Source organism: Rhopalosiphum padi, chromosome 1, assembly GCF_020882245.1.
Source record: "Rhopalosiphum padi isolate XX-2018 chromosome 1, ASM2088224v1, whole genome shotgun sequence".
Taxonomy (NCBI): Eukaryota; Metazoa; Arthropoda; class Insecta; order Hemiptera; family Aphididae; genus Rhopalosiphum; species Rhopalosiphum padi.
In genome coordinates this window covers 91,457,514-91,476,429 of record NC_083597.1, presented here as the reverse complement: position 1 = coordinate 91,476,429, position 18,916 = coordinate 91,457,514, and the positions used below count along the sequence as shown (strand labels likewise).

Genomic DNA, 18,916 nt, shown 5'->3' with positions numbered 1-18,916 from the left:
ACTTTTCGAATTAGATTTTATATAATAATATTGCTTTCATTTATATAAAATAATACACTTTAGTGCACTAAAATTATCTTACACTACAAGGTGAGTGAATTGAGATGAGTCCAATACGGAATCTTTGTATTCTGTCCAAATTTATCAATAGAATTTTAATTGCATATATGCATATAAATATAATTCTTCGATTGTATTTGACTATAGTATTGAATAATATGTTTCAATATGTAGGCAAAATTAACAAATTACTTAAATACACCGTAAGTTCAGTAGATTAAAAAATATAAAAATTAAAAATTGCATAAATAACTAAGAAATTAAATATTCGCCAATTTTGCAGATATTATGTTAAGCTTTACATAAATTCGATAATATCTATAAATAATAAAAAAATAACTTTCTTAAAATCAGATTTAAAATTAGCCCCTGGTTACATTCCACATCCATCAAACATTTTTTTTTAGATCCATCACACGTATGCACTCTTTACATCAATCGGCATAATTGAGACTTTGATACTTGGGTGAAGGGGCAAAATCCTCAGGGCTCCGATACATAATTACAGGCTTGGGATTAGTATTATAATCGTCCAACATCGGTTGGCCTTCGATTTTTGTGATGTATTTTTCTATAATTTTATCTCATTTATTCCGACAATATTTTTCCCTATTTATTTTTCAATCGCATTTCGGTCACGCTATATCACTTCCTTCGCTTCAATAACAAAAAAAAAAAATAATAATAGTAAAAAAAAACGTAGGTATACATTATTATTATCTTCCTATCAATACAAAACTAGTTTGTAAGATAGACGTCGCTCATAGGCCATTATAACCCCTGGCCTTATTACAAGCATATTAGAGGCATACATATTACAGCAGCACTCATTTTATCGTTTGATACAAATTATTTAATATTTCAAATTAATAAAAAATATATATATTCATAGTTATTTACAATTTCAAATAATGTTTTACGTGTCTAATTTAATATTTTTAACGGTTTAACTATAACACCATATACATTTATTGCTCATCGAATCATTCACGTAATTTGTTAATGTATTTTAAATATATTTAGCTATATTGTAGCATTGTAGCTAAATGTATTTTTCAGTAAAATTCTTATCTGCTTTATTTTATTCTTTTTTTACATCAAACTTCAAAAGATTTAATAAACTTTTATAATAGGTATATATTTTTAAATCACAAATCTTCTATAAAGTACAAACTAGATCCAATTTGATATTTAAAACCACTCTCAAAGTTGAAAATCGAATCATTTTTTCGACTACTCATCGTGTACACAGACATACAAGAAAACACACACATCATTGTGAAATACTGAAATCAATTCATTCATCGCTCAGCTCAGAATTTAAAAAGGTATTTATTAAATTATATCATATAATACTAAAAATAATTATAAAATTAGTAAAATATTACAGTGTATTATTTTACAAATGTTGTTAAATTTCTAACTTTCTATTTTTTTTTCAGAATACTAAATCATTAGTGAAAAATTTAGTTGAAGTACAAATCCTAAAACGTAAAAATAAACTTGAATAGTCGATCTTATTTATAAAAGTTTGTACATAGTTGTTCTAATAAAATTTTGAAGCATTCTTATTTTAATTTATCGCCTATTCATAATTCAACAGATAAAATACAGATATGAATGCAGATTCTGATATTGACATAATTTTAAAATTATCATAGGTCATTTTTAATTTACCAAAAGCTGATTTTTAAGTATTTTCATAAACTTTAAAAAAAAACATGAAAAAATGAAAGATCTATATTATTTTTATATGTTTGCATATTCAAAAATATTCCATATGAAATATGAGTGTTTACCTAGAAATATAATGCTAATTATTTGATTTAATTATTATATTGTAATGGTGTTTCACCATGGTAGAAAACACCAATACAGTATTCAAACTTATTTTACTTTTATAATAAGCATTTATAAATATATATATATAATTATATCCTAAACAGTAAACGTACATGTGTTACATTCGTTCAGTTTATCACGGAGTTCTACCATATACTCATAACTATTTTTGATTACTTACAAAATATATTATAATATTCCTTCGTCCTACTATACATATTCGTGTTCCTATAATTAGTCTCGTTTCATAATATTCTGTGTATTATTATCAGATCATCATCGATAAAGTAAAATAGATCATATATTCATATTAACATTTTATTTCAATATATGTTAAATTGTACTCGGTATAACTAATAAGTGTCTTGTCTATTATTATTAACATCAAAATCTTCTCATATTTTGCTGTTTGGTATTAATTTGTGACACCATACTAAAGATAGACAACTATATAGTATTATTAATCATTTAAATCACGCAACAGTTATGGTACCCAATTTTCTTACGTTACCAATACGTCTCAGATCATTCTCCCTTTTTATTTTGTAATTATTTTCAAAAAATAACCTATTTTTTTTCTATAAAATTTTTTTTGTTTTGTTTTTAAATTAATATAGAACTTAACAATAACAAATAATCCAACTAGGTGATAAATGTTTTAAGTTAATCTTAAATAATTTTAAACTGTATCGTTGTTACATATAGTTGTTGACTTAAATTTCTTCATTGTCTTCATGTAATTTAAAATTTATTTTTTTCCCGATTTAATCTTCATAGCTAGTTTTTTTTTTCATTGGTGTGTTTTCCATTAAGTTGCCAATAGTAATAAGAATAAGCATATAGTTGTATTGTATACCTAGTATCTACTACAAATGTTGACCCATAAAGTAAAACGTTCGTCTTTTGGGAATTATAAAAACCTATATTACTAGAATTTTCTTTATTTTTGAAAAATTGTGCAAAGCAATGCATTCTAGTTATCAACTGTTCATTTTTTATTAAAATAAGTAATATAGTTACTTTTAAGTAACACTAACTTTTACAGATACTAAAAAAATATTTTAAATCATACACACATGGTAAATAGTAAACGAATAAGAGTCATATGAAAATCATCACACAAACATTAACTAAAGGCCTGCAGGATAACCTTAAGGAATTAGAAAGGCCAAATATATCCAAAGGAATGCGAGAAACGAGACAGAATTTAAATAGGTATGAATTCTTCAATGTTGTTGCCAGGTCGGACGACCAGGAATATTGCTTATTTCATAGACCAAACGAATTGTATGACTAATGTTTACATTTAATCTATGGCTATATATTTAGCCATTTTCACTTGAATATTTAAATGTATAATATACTATCCGTTGTTATGAGTTTATTTTAAATCTAAACAACATCATGAAAATCCGAAAATTTTATTTTATAGTTTATAATGTGGTATTATAATAATAATATTATTTGTAGTATGTTATATATAAGTATGATATATATTTACTGTATAGATATATTTTTTTATCAAACATAAGATATTCAATATAATCATTTTTTTTTTCAAGATTATATATATATATATAATGTCATTTATATTGGTTTTCATGTTGATCGGGTTCTTAATTGTTTTTGTAGAAGGTGATGTCAGTATAATAGTAAGTAAAATAACACAATTTTATTATATATATTACATACTTAAATATTTTTAAGTTTGATCGTTTTCAGGGTTCTGGTATAATTCCCTGGAAGGAAGGAGATTTCGCCATAATATTTTGTAAGTTTACTCAATCATATTGAAAAAATCTAATAAAATATTATAATAATTATAATGACCTTAAAATAATATATTGTACATTGATATCGTCAAGGACGTATGTTTATATAACGAGTAATTATACAATTATTATTTTATTACTATCTTAATCGTAAGTAATTTATACAAATTATACGGTGAAACAGTTTTAAATATTTTAATTTCTGAATTATTTAGAAAATATACGAGACTTTAATATAAATATTTTTTATTTATTTATTTAACTAGATGTTTATACATTATATCTATGTATAATGTATATAATATTGTGATCAATATAGCTAGGTACCTTTTGTCAGTTGAGCTAAGATATCTTGTACCAAGTATACGGCTGTATTTATATAACAGATACTGTACTATACATAGGTACCATAGGTATTTTATATATGTTATAGTAAATAATATATATAATATAATATAAATCAGCAACATATTTTTCGCGTTATTACCTCACAAGACATATATAACTGGTGTATCATTATCACACTCACCGCGACGGTACCCTTTAATCATAATAGTATTTCGTATAGCTAGTAGCAATTCATAGGTACCTATATATATATATTTATAATAGACGTCAAAGACGACCACTTCATAATCATTTGCACAATATCATCCACCTTCACGTATTCGGGAACTCGACTACCCGTGTCGATATGCCGCTCGACAACAACGCCCGCTCGCCCGCACAGTATATATATATAGGTATAAATACTATACAAAACGCTATACTCGTTTATAATACGATGATGATATTATCGTCTAAAATACATTTTTTGTAATAACAATAATACTATATAATATAATATATATAGTGCGGTTTTGATTGAAGTTTCCGGCTGACGGGGCGGTGTCGGCGGCGCGGTGAAGGTAGTCCGAGGCTGGGCCCCTCGCTGCAAACGCACTCCACTAAAGGCAAAAGACTATCTCGTCGTTTTGTAATTACGTATACATTATATATGTGTATATTTTTGTATCATTTTTGTTTTCACACACATACACACTGTAGTACGTATGTGTGTTTATAACTAAATATATATACGTATATATATTTTCGGCCAGAGTATATACTATCGTATTGTGTATACGAGGGGGTTCGCGTGATCAACTGCATTACGGACGCGTGTTCTTTTTCGCATGTTGTCAACATAAACAATGCACTGTTTATACCATGCACATTACACGTATATATACAACGCGTACACCCAATCTCGTTTCAGTCACATAATAGTAACAACGACGTATACGTTCTTTTTGTCCGTCGGTTAGGTGTGTGTGTGTGTGTGTCTGTTTGTACGTCTGTATATTATAAGTGTGTGTGAGTTTGTGTATGACACTCGGTTTTTGTTTTTGTTTTTTTTTTAATTTATCGTTTCCCCTAGAATTGTCCGACGTGATACGTATATCTCTGCGGATATACCTGTTTGTATATACATCACCCTATATCATCACGACGAACTAGCTGCAGTGTGTTGCGTTTATCCCGCGTTATTTACTCTTGAATGAAAACAATAATTAATATAAAAGTTTGTTTCGTCGTACGTAATCGTATATAATGAATGCCAAAAAAAAAAAAAATTTAAAAATAATACTGTACATTTCAATATGATAAAAATAAGATGCCTAGCTGTAGATGACAAAATAATACGTTTTATAGCATGCGCGCTGTGTTGGTTATATAAATTATATGTATAATACATACCTATTTAAATAGTAAAGTGTAAAATATTTTTATCTCTCATAACGGTTGTCTAGTTCTAATCACGTTATTGTATATTGCACAGACATAACATTAAAAAATTACGGTTATCGTCCGGTAACTGTAGTGGCAGATATGATAAAATGTTGTGAACATATCGACAAGACTGATATTGATTGTAACGTACGTATAAAAATATTTAATTAGCACACAATATTACATACACATACACAGTGGTATATATTCAATATAACTTTAAGGGGTGGGGAGATTTTATGTAGTGATTATATGGACAAAAATTAAATATTAACTGGCTAATAAAATACTATATAGCTATTATACAAAAAAAATTCGATGATGAGTGTGAGAACCCAGAAAACAAACCCCCTAAATATACAACCCAATATCCATGCACCATGCACATACATATATAATGTGTAATAGTGATTATATTATAAACTATATTATACTATATAACTTATATACATTTCCAATATTATATTATGATTTTATTGTATATAGTGTATACTATAATATACTATATACAAATCTACGCATAATTGCATGATTATTAATCTACCAACAAAACTATACGTATATATTAACTTACGCACTCTTAAATACACCACATCAAAATGGAGTATTATTATAATTTTAGATTAATTTGAATGATCGCCAGTGATTTTTTTAAATTTTTATATTATTTAGCTGAGAGAATACTAAGTTTTGACCGACCTATTCAAATTGAATATATATTATACTATAATTGACATGTAGGTTATTTAACGAACTATTTAACAATAATATCATTGAACTATTCTTTAGAATCATTAGATAACATTATATTTTTTTAACTTAATATACATAAATACAATTTATTTCTTACCTGAAAAAATACGTACCTATATTGTAAATTATAATTCATTTTGCTTAAATTCTAAAATTCTAAAATGTATTATAATATATTTTTATTTTAAAAATTATCAATCATAATAATAATATTGAACAGCTATTTTAATATGATATTAATTCTAATTAGCATAAACTATAAATTATATACCTAATATAAATGTAATAGATGACTTATACAGTATTAATATAACATTATTATTAATGACTAATGGACAACTGCAGTGCACATACATGTACATAACTGCATTGAAAAATCATTAAAAAAAAATAATTACTACAGTATAGTTATACGGTAAAAAATAATTAAAGAATAAAAAAATCCTTTTTTCAATACTTAGAAATATTTATAATGACGTAATAGTTATTACAGATCAAGAATATTTAAAAAAAAAAATATTTAGTCTGAATAAGTTTTAAAATAATAATTTTAATTTAACACAGATATATTAATAATTAGTAGGTATAAATAGAACTAGAATAATTAATCATTTATAATAATTATGTTAGAAATTCAGAATACATAAATATGATGGTTATTGGTTTGCAGGAAAAAAAACGTATAAACATTTTTCTTAGTATAGCTGAACATTTAAAATACTGTTATTTGATCTGAATTTTAATTATAACTTGTGTACTTAATTTTTAAATAGATTATAATAACTATAGGTCGCTTAAGCTATGCAAAATATTGTATATAAATCAAATAAATCATATATTATTACAAAATATCTATTAGTATGTATAGTAAAAATAATTTTACTTAATTGTTAATAAAGTATTATATTTTATAAGTTAAATATTCATTTTTTATCTACATAGTAACTAAAATATAGACTATATATTTGTACATTAATTGGGTATTATATTGAATTGCTAAAGTGTTATAAATGTTCTAGCATTTTCAACTAATTGGAAGCAGCTTAGATTTGGCAGGACGAGATTCTAAAATTATAACTCTTCAGTACCTGAATATTGTAAGTTCATTAAAATATAACATACATACCTATAGGCTATAACTACTTAAATTTAGTTTAAATTATACTATAAAAAACAATGTTTTTTTTGTAACATGAGTTCATATTATTATATATAATATATTCGTTCCTACATAATATAATATACAAATAAAATTGCCACAACTATATATAAATATAAAATGTGGCCTGATGATAAAATAATCTTACTATTGGAGTCATTGTTCAAATCTAAAAATTGTATGTGTACTCGTAGTAATCTAGGTCTGGATTTTTTAAACTATATAAACAAACAGAGATATAACTGCATGGGTCCAAATAGTTTTTATTCGTAATCAGAATCATTTAATAAAAATGAGATGGTTGAAAACGTTTCCCAATAAATTCCAAATAAATCTTGTTTTTTTAAGTTGTTAAAACTTCCAATTTGAATTACACGAATGATACTAGAACTAATTCCAAAAGTACAAAAATGACAAAAATAAATATTTCTGTATTTCAATATTGTTTAAAGTCAAATATTAAAACATATACCTACGTCGTTTTTGTTATATAAAAACACCTAATTTTTTTCACTATAAATTATATAGAATATATTACATTTTAAAACTTATATATATATTTGTATAGTATAGAAACCAAGGAATAAATAATCTTCAAGCAGTAAAAATTAACTAAGAAAACTATTACAAAATATTAATTAAGTTATTTTTTATAAATAGATATAAATATAATAAGTACCTACTATGTTTTGAAACTAGTCCGTCGAAAATCCTTTTTAAACCAAATCAATCAATTATAAAAATATAAAATGATAATCTAATACAGCATGTCAGCATCTAATTGTCTTAACAAGAACAAGTATAATAAAAGCCGCTGCAACATTGAACACTAAAATCAACACAACTATTACTACAGTATTTTTATTCCTCTTATTATATAAATTAACATAATTTTACATTTTCAAAATAAAATATCTTAACATGGCTTATGTTTGCATATAAATATATATAATAGCTAATAGATATAATATTATATCAATTAGATCCATCAACGATTTATTTTCATCATTATTTTTATATTTTTTTTTCGACGTGTGTACCTAACCATAATTTAAACAATTAATAACATTTTTCAATTGCACGTACTATTTTCTAAAATATTAATATATATTGTGTATACCTACATATATACTAATTACTAAACTCAATTCGCTCTGGTCCAGCGATCTATACGGCCCTGTCCATTTCGTCCTTAACACAACGTGAAAACTGGAAAACAGCTAGAGTTCATTGGGCGTGACCTTTCGTCATCCAATGAAACCGCAGCAACCGGTTGTATTGTTTCCTCGGGTGCATTGTATATGCGTTATGATGATAATGATAATAACGACTGCGGCGATGATGATGATGTGGATGACTACGATGACGATGATAATAACAATATCGACGTCGAGACTACATAACCTAACCCGGTTATGTAGTAATTGACGTGAAGCAATTATTTGACGGCCGCCATGTTAATAATTTATATATTGAATAGGAAAAATAATAAGAAAAAAAGTGTAGGTAATAATGAAAGAACCGGACGTACTGCTTTATGTATATAATACATATATATATATACATACACACATACATACATACATACATACATACATATATACATACATACATATACTTACCGTCAATCGATGTGGGAAAAATAACTAACTTCAGCCGCCACAGCAGTCGAGTATATACCTATATATATAATATTATATTTAATAGCGACTTCACATATTAGTATATTACAAGTTTCGAACGGAAATCCAAAATTAATTCGTCGTAATTTTCGTACGTAAAACAATACACGAGATTTTGCCTTAAAGTAAAAATAAAAGCTATATATCTACTATCACGAATTCCAATGGTGAGAAAATGTTTTCATCCGTTAACAACAAATATAGTTTATCTATATATAAATAATATATATATATATACCTATACATATATATATATATATATAATATAGGTATAATATTATTATAATGTACGTGTATCGTTTTTTGTTTTTATACGACAGACGGCGTTATTCTGTATAATAATAATAATATTCACACGATTGTCCGCATTATATATTAGGTATAATATGTAGCCCACAGCATAAAATCGTTCCTTCTTAAAACCACATGTTTTTGAGAAGGAACGATTTTTAACAATTGAATAAATTCTGCCCAAACAGTAAAAATAGTAAAATATACTCTCCCAGAAATAAAATAAAAAGCTGTAAAATTAAATAACCACAACAACTATACAACAACTCTACTGATTGGAATTATTTTAATAAATGTAATGTGCTTATACAGTTATACCTTTACGTTTATTTTTAAATAGTGTCAAGACGCATATCTGCCGCTACCGGCAAACAAAATATTATTTTGAGTTTTAGTAAAAAAATAATATTATTTATTTACAACCATATTTTTATAATTTATTAAGATAATATATGTTCTATACTGTGATGTGACAAGTTGTTACTGTATATCAAATATCAATGCATATCAATGCAATTATGTAATTCATACATAGAAAAAATTGTTGGAACTATTTTTACCAAATATTTTTTTATTTGTATTTTTTTCGCACAATATATAATTTTTAATATTTTTCAAAACATTAGAAATTTTTATTTTTTTATTAGATTTATGTTAAATACATTTTGTTTCTTAGTGTCAAATCTTCGTAAGTTTTTCTTACAGCAGTTAAAAAATATTGCTACACATTGTCTCCAAACGTTTCAAGTTAAAATGTTGACATTTTTAGATAATATTTAAACATATAATAATAGTTTTTCTTTAAAGGAAGTTAATAACAATAATATCGATGTAATATATTGTGATATTATAAAAATAATCAATAATATAATATTTTTAATGAATAATATGCCGTTGAAAAAATTAGTTCAATCTATCTTATATTACTTAAAAAATATAAATAATGGCGATGATTATATACTCGATATACTTATGTTATTAACTGCAAAACGACTTTCCAGATATTTTTTAACCTATCGCAATTTACGATATTGCTTGAAAAAAGTATGCATTTTATTTATTTTTTTATCCATACTGCAATTATATCATAATAAATAATAATCAGAAAGTATATTTAGGTATATTTATAGATTAAAGAGTATATAAGATAATTATATGTACCTATTGTACCTATAGGCTATAATGTTCTTACTATTGTTCTAAATTAGTTGGATTGAAATTAATTTTCTACCACTTCATGTTTAGGTTCAATATTAGCAACAATTCTAATCGGCATAATGTATATATAGCCATAAAGGTATTTGTAGTTGCAAAGATAAATGTTCTTAATTATTCCTAAAAAATTGTTAGGTATATTCATTATATATAATTAATGTATCTATCGTTTATATAAATACATAGATTATATTATATTATCCAGTAGATATTCATAAATAGTTACTATTTTGTACAATTCAATTTCTGTTTGAACCTTTTAAATCGTATAATGTATATAATTGGTCAGTTATTTATTATTTCATAATATATCTTGTGAATACCAAATAAATAATATAATAAAATGTAGTAACACTATAGTAACTAATAACTAAAGGTATATAGTAAGCAATCACATTTCTTAACTGTTACATAATAAATATTTAATAAAATAAATAACTTAGACATGATATAAATCAAAAAAATATAAATGAGATAAAAATCATGTTTGTTTCTTATAATATTATTATTCCGATAGTAATATTATCTATTGTTAATGTTAAATTGAATAAATTTTTTTAATAAAACATATTTTATTATATTGATATTATTTCATACTATACGATACATTATTATATTTTTAATTGGTATGATATACAAAAAAAAAACTATATTTTTAATTTTTAAAACAAAAATAAAAACCTTTGTTTTAATAAGTTAAAATAAGCTGCAAATTGCAACAATTTAATATACCATATATGTATACATAATACCGTGCATATAATTATAGATAAAACTAAATATTATACTGTTTATTTTATTTGATATTTGCATTAGTAGTCAAGTTGAAATTATAAAACGTATAGTTATAAAATAAAAATGTTTAAATTAGACTTATCTAATATCTCCCCCAGTAATTTTGTATGTGTACCTAGGTATATTTATGACACACTCCAATGGTTAATGCCTTATTTTTATTGTAGTTTATAACGTTACCATTGGCAACTAGTAAAAAACCTCCTGGGAATTTCCCTTCATATTGCTGCTGTAAAATGTAAATACCAACTTAGTATAAGTATGTAACCTCGCAGTTAGATATTATTTATACATTATATATACACGTAGTAATATTATATTTAAACTTTTTCGAAATTAACTATAAACAATATTAACTATTAATATATTTTACAATTTTATCGACTTATTACTGTAGATCAGTGGTTGAAGAGTCCAAATCAATATGGGTCCATGACTGCATTTTCATTGCGGCCCACGGACCATAATATTTTAATTTTTAAAATAAATAAATTAACACGAAAAATATAAAATGTTTCCTTTTTTTAAACACGGTATATCTTTATTTTTTCTTTTCGGCAGTACATTTTTTAATTTAAATTAATTGATCAAATGTTATTTATTGTCGAAACAGTTGTACATTCACACAGATTTTTAAGCCGCTTGCATAAGACGGAAAGTGAGAAGAGTCTTTGTAGTGGAGCAAGTTATTTGGAATGTTTGTTGTGAGAGAGTTAAGCTAATTTGAGTTAGGAGTCAATAATTGCCTGGCAATTAAGGGTTATAATTTTGTCTGCTGCATTAATTTTATGCATTTGTCATTTGGTACACTGTTAAGTGATTTGTCCTAAAGCCGAATTGTATACGAGGGGTATTATATTTTGGGATTGTATTAATTGCCTAATTCTTTTACTGATAATTTACATAATTACAATTGTACCTTTCGGCAATACTCAAATGTTAGTTATAACTAATTATAAGCTCTAGTTCTTGATAATTAGCACTAATGTTTTGAGCAATTAAGGATACAAATAAGCAACAACAAACAATTAGTAATTGTATTTATTTTAACCATTTTATTATTATATTAGCATATTAACATATGAAGGGAAAATTCAATTTGAACACTGAATAATTATAGGTATATCTTTAAGTGTAGTCACGAATGTAATTAAGTGTTTATTCTAATGATCATGTGAAACATGGTTCACACTTTACTGTTTAGTAAGTTTAGTTCATTTATCAACCAGAATCGTAAATCATAATATTATGTAGGTTTGTTTACAAGCCTCATCATAACATAAATATATTTATACATACATTATACATAAATGTTAATATACATTAATATAATATTAAGTCAATTTTATATTTCTACCAAACAAACTTTTATCAAAATAATTATCAACTGTATAAATTGATGAAATATATAGTGCATAATATTTTCATATTACTTTTTTATAGGATTTCATAATTTGAATATAAATGTAATTAATTTGTTCTATAACAAAATATTAATCTATTTTTATTGAAATATGCACCACTGTGAAATATAGTAACTATACTTAATACTTATAATGATAATAAATTATAGTTAAGAAAAAATTAGTAATAACTTATCGTACGTTAATAGTATTTTACTTATTAATGCATAAAACTAATAAATTATGTCTTACGAAACGTATATTTTTTTCTTTAATAATTACATCCATTTTTCGACAGTATTCATACAATCGTCGAGGCGAATGTGATGTTCGTGTCAATATAATATATAACAGAAATGAACAAATCGAATCAACAGTCATTCAAAAGATTTATTTTGATACAACAGTAAACAAAGGTATTTTGTAGTTGGCTACGAGGTAACTTAAATGTATACATATTGCATATTATATATATAATATGTATATGATGCTTACATCTTAGGTTAGGTGCATCACATCACATATATAATTACATCACATCTTATGTAAAAATCGTACTCTAAAAAATGTCATGGCTAGCAAATTAACGACAGGTTTAGTGTTTATTGTTATTAATTTATTCGAATCAAAAATAATCATATCGTTACTTTCTTAAAAATCAAAAATTTAGTTTAAAACAGATATTTAATTTGACTATATATCAAAAGTACCTATTATAAAAATAAGCAGGTATACCAGGTGTTTAATAAATTTGAAAACTCTTAATTACTGTATGCATATTTTAATACATACACGTAGTAATAACAGATAACACTACTATACATTTATAATGTAAAATATTTAATAACTTCATTAATTATATCATATTATCGTTTATCGGTCCCAATTAGTTGAATGACCGTTTGAAAATATATTGATCGAAAACCCTCTGTATATACTTATAGGTATAACATAAATCATAATATTAAGTGTAAATTATGTACTCACTGAAAATTAATTTAAATAAAAAAACAAATTTTATTTTCTCTAAAATAATAATTTTTATCACATTAATTGTTAATTACAGATTTTTAAAAGATTTATATAAAGTTATCCAATAGTAATATGCGTTTATCATTAATTTAAAATAAATCTAATAGTGATGAATGATGATCTACTAATATAAAAATAATTCGTGTACATTTTACATTGTAAGTCTGTAACAATAGAATTATTATATTCATCCAAAATTAAATTAAATGACATATTAATTATTACATATTCATAATCAATCGATTATTGTTTATTGTTTTTGAATTTATATATATTCTATTATGTAGGATATATATACCTACATAAAATATTTTCCAAAACGTACAGCTCAAATAAGTATATTTTAAATAATGTAATATTGAGTTTTTTTTTTTGTAAATGAGAAAAACATTTTAATGAAAATTAGTTGTTGAATAAAGTAATAAGTTGTAGATAATAATAACACATAAACTCATAAATATTAAATATGCATATATTTTTTAATCATTTTTATATGTGTCAAAAAATTACTAATTCATGTACACAAAGAACGTGTGACGTTTTAGTTTTTTTTAAATATAAACATCTACCAGGTTGAAATTGTATAGTGTTTGTGACAGGGGTTTTAATTTAAGCATAAATATATTTTTCCCCTCTAGGTAATTCAACTTTTTTGAAATCAAACTATAAAATGTATTTCAACTATATAATTATTGTTGTATACGGTTATTTTATAAATTGTAATACGCAGGTGATTGACGTCTTCAAATACATACCATATCTAATTTAATCGACAAATATCAATAATAATAATAAGGTTACACTGGTTACAGTAATACTATACATAGTAAAATCTATAGATGTATAGAATTAAGTTTACAGACGTTGAGTCTGAAAATTTCCCCGCTCGTACAATAATAATTACATTTGTCACTTTGTTATTGTGATCACGCGATCTGTTGAATTTCATTATAAACTATCCAATCGAGTTTAATTATCCAGCTAATTTACAATGCTGATAAGTATATATATATATCTAATATAATATGCGTTTCAAAATATCGAAAATTAAAGTTATATAATATCGTATACACACCAAACAATAACATGTAGGTACGATGTAAGTATAGTAAAAAATTTGTTTTCCAATACTGAATAAAAAAAAAAAATAACAATTTTACTTAATACAATTTCATTTTATATTTTTATAAATCTATATTAGCTTAATATATTTATATATTATTGATGGAATTGTGAAATTAACTTAGAACTAAATACTAATAACTTTTATATTATATTAAATCGTCATTTAGGCATGAAATGTGAATTTCCTGATGAGGACTATTTAGATTATTGTAATCCTATAAATTGTCATATGAAATATTCTGGATATCGAGGATTCTTTAGTACAGAAAAACAAAAATGTGTTCAAATTCCAACATGTCAATCAAAAAATAATAAAGATCAGGTAAATAAATTATTTATTTATTCATTTTTTAATAAGGTACCTATTTCTTATTTTATAGGATTTTATTATTTTAATTTATATCATTCTTATATTATACAGACATATAGACATGTAGTATATTATATTATATCAAATTTAAAGAATGCCTTTAGCTGTGATCGATATTTTTTTCATTTTCTTAGCTAATTTTATATTTGCATCATAGTTTTAGGTTTAAGAAATTAAGTATTTGCATGTTTTTATTTTTTTATTTTTTTTTTGCCGGGGTTAGTTGGATAAATAGTCTACGTAGTTTTAATAATCCTATTAAATTTTCAATATATAACGAATTTACGAATAAATCCAAAATATATTACCTATACATATATTTTTCTACGTCCATTTTAAGGATTTTCTTAATATTGCATATTTAATAATTACGCATCGCATTATCTAACTTTTTAGTGTTTTTTCTTTAATAATAAATTCTGCAAAAAAAATGTTATTTAATATTCATAAATGTATAATTATAAATTAAAAGTAAATGCCTATATTTTACTTAGGTACTGGTCACTGATGAAATTATATTATGATGTTATAATCTCTTTATTATACTGACTTATGATTTTATTTTTAAAATAATAATCATTATTTTTTAACATATATTTTTTTTAAGTATCGAGACTACATTAATATGGAATTAATGTTGTAATATGAAAAAGAAAAAATTATTAATACTAATAAATTTTTTATTATTTGGTTAAAAATGTTTTTTCTCGACTTATATAATGCACATTTGTTATTTTTTTAATGCATATATGATATTTTTTTAGACCTATAGCCTAAATAAATCTTTAGACTTATACAAAGAAATATAATAACGTATAGATACTTTTCAACTTGCGACAACTTGAGAACAAATATATTTGATTAAATTGAATTAAAAGTAATAAATATATTAACTAATTTAAAACCCATTTACAGGCCTATATTTGGTTTAACAACCAATGTGCAGATCTAAATTATACCATTACACAAAAAGACATTCAAGAAGTTTTATTTAGGATAGAAAACAATAAAAGTGACGAACAGTTCCGAACATTTGATGAAATTCATTCTACCCAAGTATGAATTATTTAAAACGAACAAAAATTTTAAAAGTGTTTTTGTTTACAAAAATCAATTCAGCTAAATATGTACTAATATACATTTTAGAAAATCCGTTGTCACAATGGATATCTGAACAGCATTACCGATTTATGTGAATGTGATCTTGGATGGGAAAATGAAAATAATATTAATTGGAATGATTTTTTACCATCTACTATACCATTACAAATGTGTATGGTCCGTAAGCAAATTTCTAAAAACTTTATTCAAAGCTTAAAATTTGCTTTAATACCAAAAAACTGGACATATGTGGAACTTGTATCCTTTAGTAAACCATTTATAATTCATATATGTATAATATAAATAACATGCGTATAATCACGTGATAAATTCATAATCGAGTCATATACTTCTTTGTGTATATTCATAAAATACTGAATTAATATTTATTATTTATACTTTAATACTCACCTATTTTGTATTAATTATAATAATCTAACTAATATATTATACTAACTTGCAAGTCACAATATCAATGCAATTTTTTTTTTGTTAACTTTTCCCTGATACATTTTATTATTACGTGTATTTTTTTTCGTGAATTTCCATAATAAATCATTTATAATTTTAACAAATATTTTATTAATTTACTGCAATCTTTGATTATTCAATTTGCCGTTTGCCCTTGAGGTAAATCATTAAAACTAAATAGAAGATACAGGAGTAACGAGTACAATTATGATAGATTCCAAAACATTTAAAATAAATTTTACATCATTACCGAATTTTGAAAAGATATATTATATATGTTTATATAACAGCAGATTTCAAATAACTTTTTTTTAATAATTGTTTTTAATAAAAAAAATAAATCAATAATCAAAATATTATTAAAATATGATAAATTTCAATAAGTTATCAATAATATACATAATTGATTTAAAGTGTAATTCATAAATTAGAAGCATTCCTTATATACCTATATAACTATCAATAAAATCAAAATATAGTTTTATATATATATATATATAGGAATACATATTTCGTATGTATCTAATTATTATTAAAAATATATGTAATGAACTACACGTCACTATACTGTAACTTGTAAGTAGTTTTTTTAATCACACAAATGTATGAAATTCTATAAGTGAATTTTTGAACCTTTATTGTTATAAAATGATTCTTAAACTTAATTTCAGATTTGTGCATTATTAATAAGTTGTGTGATTATAACGTTTATACAACTTTTTATTATTTCTTCGAAGCCAAACTATATCAAAGTTTGAATATTCATAAATTCATTAATATTATTACTTTCTCACAAAACAAATTTATTTTAATAGTTGAAATAGTAAATACTGTCACTAGTATGCGATTCATTTATAATTATTATTTGTACTAGATATTTCTGTAAATATTCACAGTATTATTACCTACCATTGTTTGATAAATTTGTATCAATTTAAAAAAAAAACAATAATACTATTATGAAGTGAATATATTGCAGACGCGGTTTATTATATTTTTTACTTTGATCCAATAAATATATTTAAAAACACCGCCAATAATAGGTTTGCTCGTAATAATACCTCGAAATTGAGTGTAACAATGAATTCAAACGTTTTCGATCACGGAATAATAATAATATATGTAACGTATCCCTTGAAAGAGCGACTTCAACTGCGATGTACCCATACGTAATGTGAAGAACAACTCTTCAAAAACCTGACAGCCTGCCATTAGAGTTATTGATCCTATACAAATTTTTTGACCCGCTGATTACCTAAGGCATCATTGAGAAACCAATTTAAACATAATTCCTATACTATATAGTATATATAGGTACTCAACATCGACATGGCGCCAGTGTCTTGTACATATATATTATATAGATTTTAGTAAAACTGGTAGGTACAATTATATAAAATATAAAATAAAAATTATACTTTTATTGTAAATGTACCTGTATAATATTTTATACCCGTAGTTATTCGATGTGTAGTACAAACTATATAAGACAAGTATTTTAGGAATATTATGATGTTTCATCAGCAGTCTTTAAATAATCAAACAATTGTGTTGTAAATAATGTGCATATATAAATAATGAATGAATGATTTGTATAATTATTATTATTTAGGTAATTAATAATTATATATACATCTTACATATTTATTTTCCATATTATATTATATTATTATGTTTACGTTGAACTATACAGGGTGTCTATTACTATTATGTTTAGCATCGTCCTTCACCTGTCTGTCAAGTTATATATATATATATATATGTATATTTACAGCTAACCTCGTCACGACCTGTCTAAATATCACAACTTTTATAACTAATATAGTATATACAATAGTATAACTGACAGAAATACTACCAAGTTAAATACAATATTATCTTAGATTTTCTAGAAACACGTAAGTATACAATAATAATTTTAATTTTAGTTTTGAGTGGGTATATAAAGGTAGATAAAAAAATATAAATTATAACCATTGTGACTCTATAAATATACAATAATGATTTTCCTAAACCATCATGTATATATTTATTATTAATTTAAAAACAATGATTGACGGGGACTAACCATA

General features: G+C 24.0%; 1 protein-coding gene across 2 annotated transcripts; it reads left to right on the top strand.

The window, feature by feature from the left end:
• The first annotated feature begins 4,948 nt into the window (after window positions 1-4,948).
• LOC132932036 (uncharacterized) lies at window positions 4,949-18,404 on the top strand. Of its 2 annotated transcripts, XM_060998221.1 has the most exons (7): window positions 4,949-5,594; window positions 7,220-7,297; window positions 13,044-13,161; window positions 15,070-15,224; window positions 16,188-16,328; window positions 16,419-16,631; window positions 17,516-18,404. In XM_060998221.1, exons 1-7 carry the CDS (start codon window positions 5,547-5,549, stop codon window positions 17,600-17,602), a joined length of 840 nt encoding a protein of 279 aa, XP_060854204.1. In that variant the 5' UTR covers window positions 4,949-5,546; the 3' UTR covers window positions 17,603-18,404. The 2 variants fall into 2 exon arrangements, with proteins under 2 accessions (XP_060854204.1, XP_060854205.1); XM_060998222.1 differs by lacking the exon at window positions 7,220-7,297.
• The last annotated feature ends 512 nt before the right edge of the window (window positions 18,405-18,916 follow it).

Coding starts and splice junctions, on each gene's coding strand:
- LOC132932036 (XM_060998221.1), top strand. CDS start 5,547: ATGATAAAATGTTGTGAACATATCGACAAGACTGATATTGATTGTAAC. Junction 7,298..13,043: donor CTCTTCAGTACCTGAATATT/GTAAGTTCATTA, acceptor ATTTTTCGACAG/TATTCATACAATCGTCGAGG. Junction 15,225..16,187: donor CAAAAAATAATAAAGATCAG/GTAAATAAATTA, acceptor ACCCATTTACAG/GCCTATATTTGGTTTAACAA.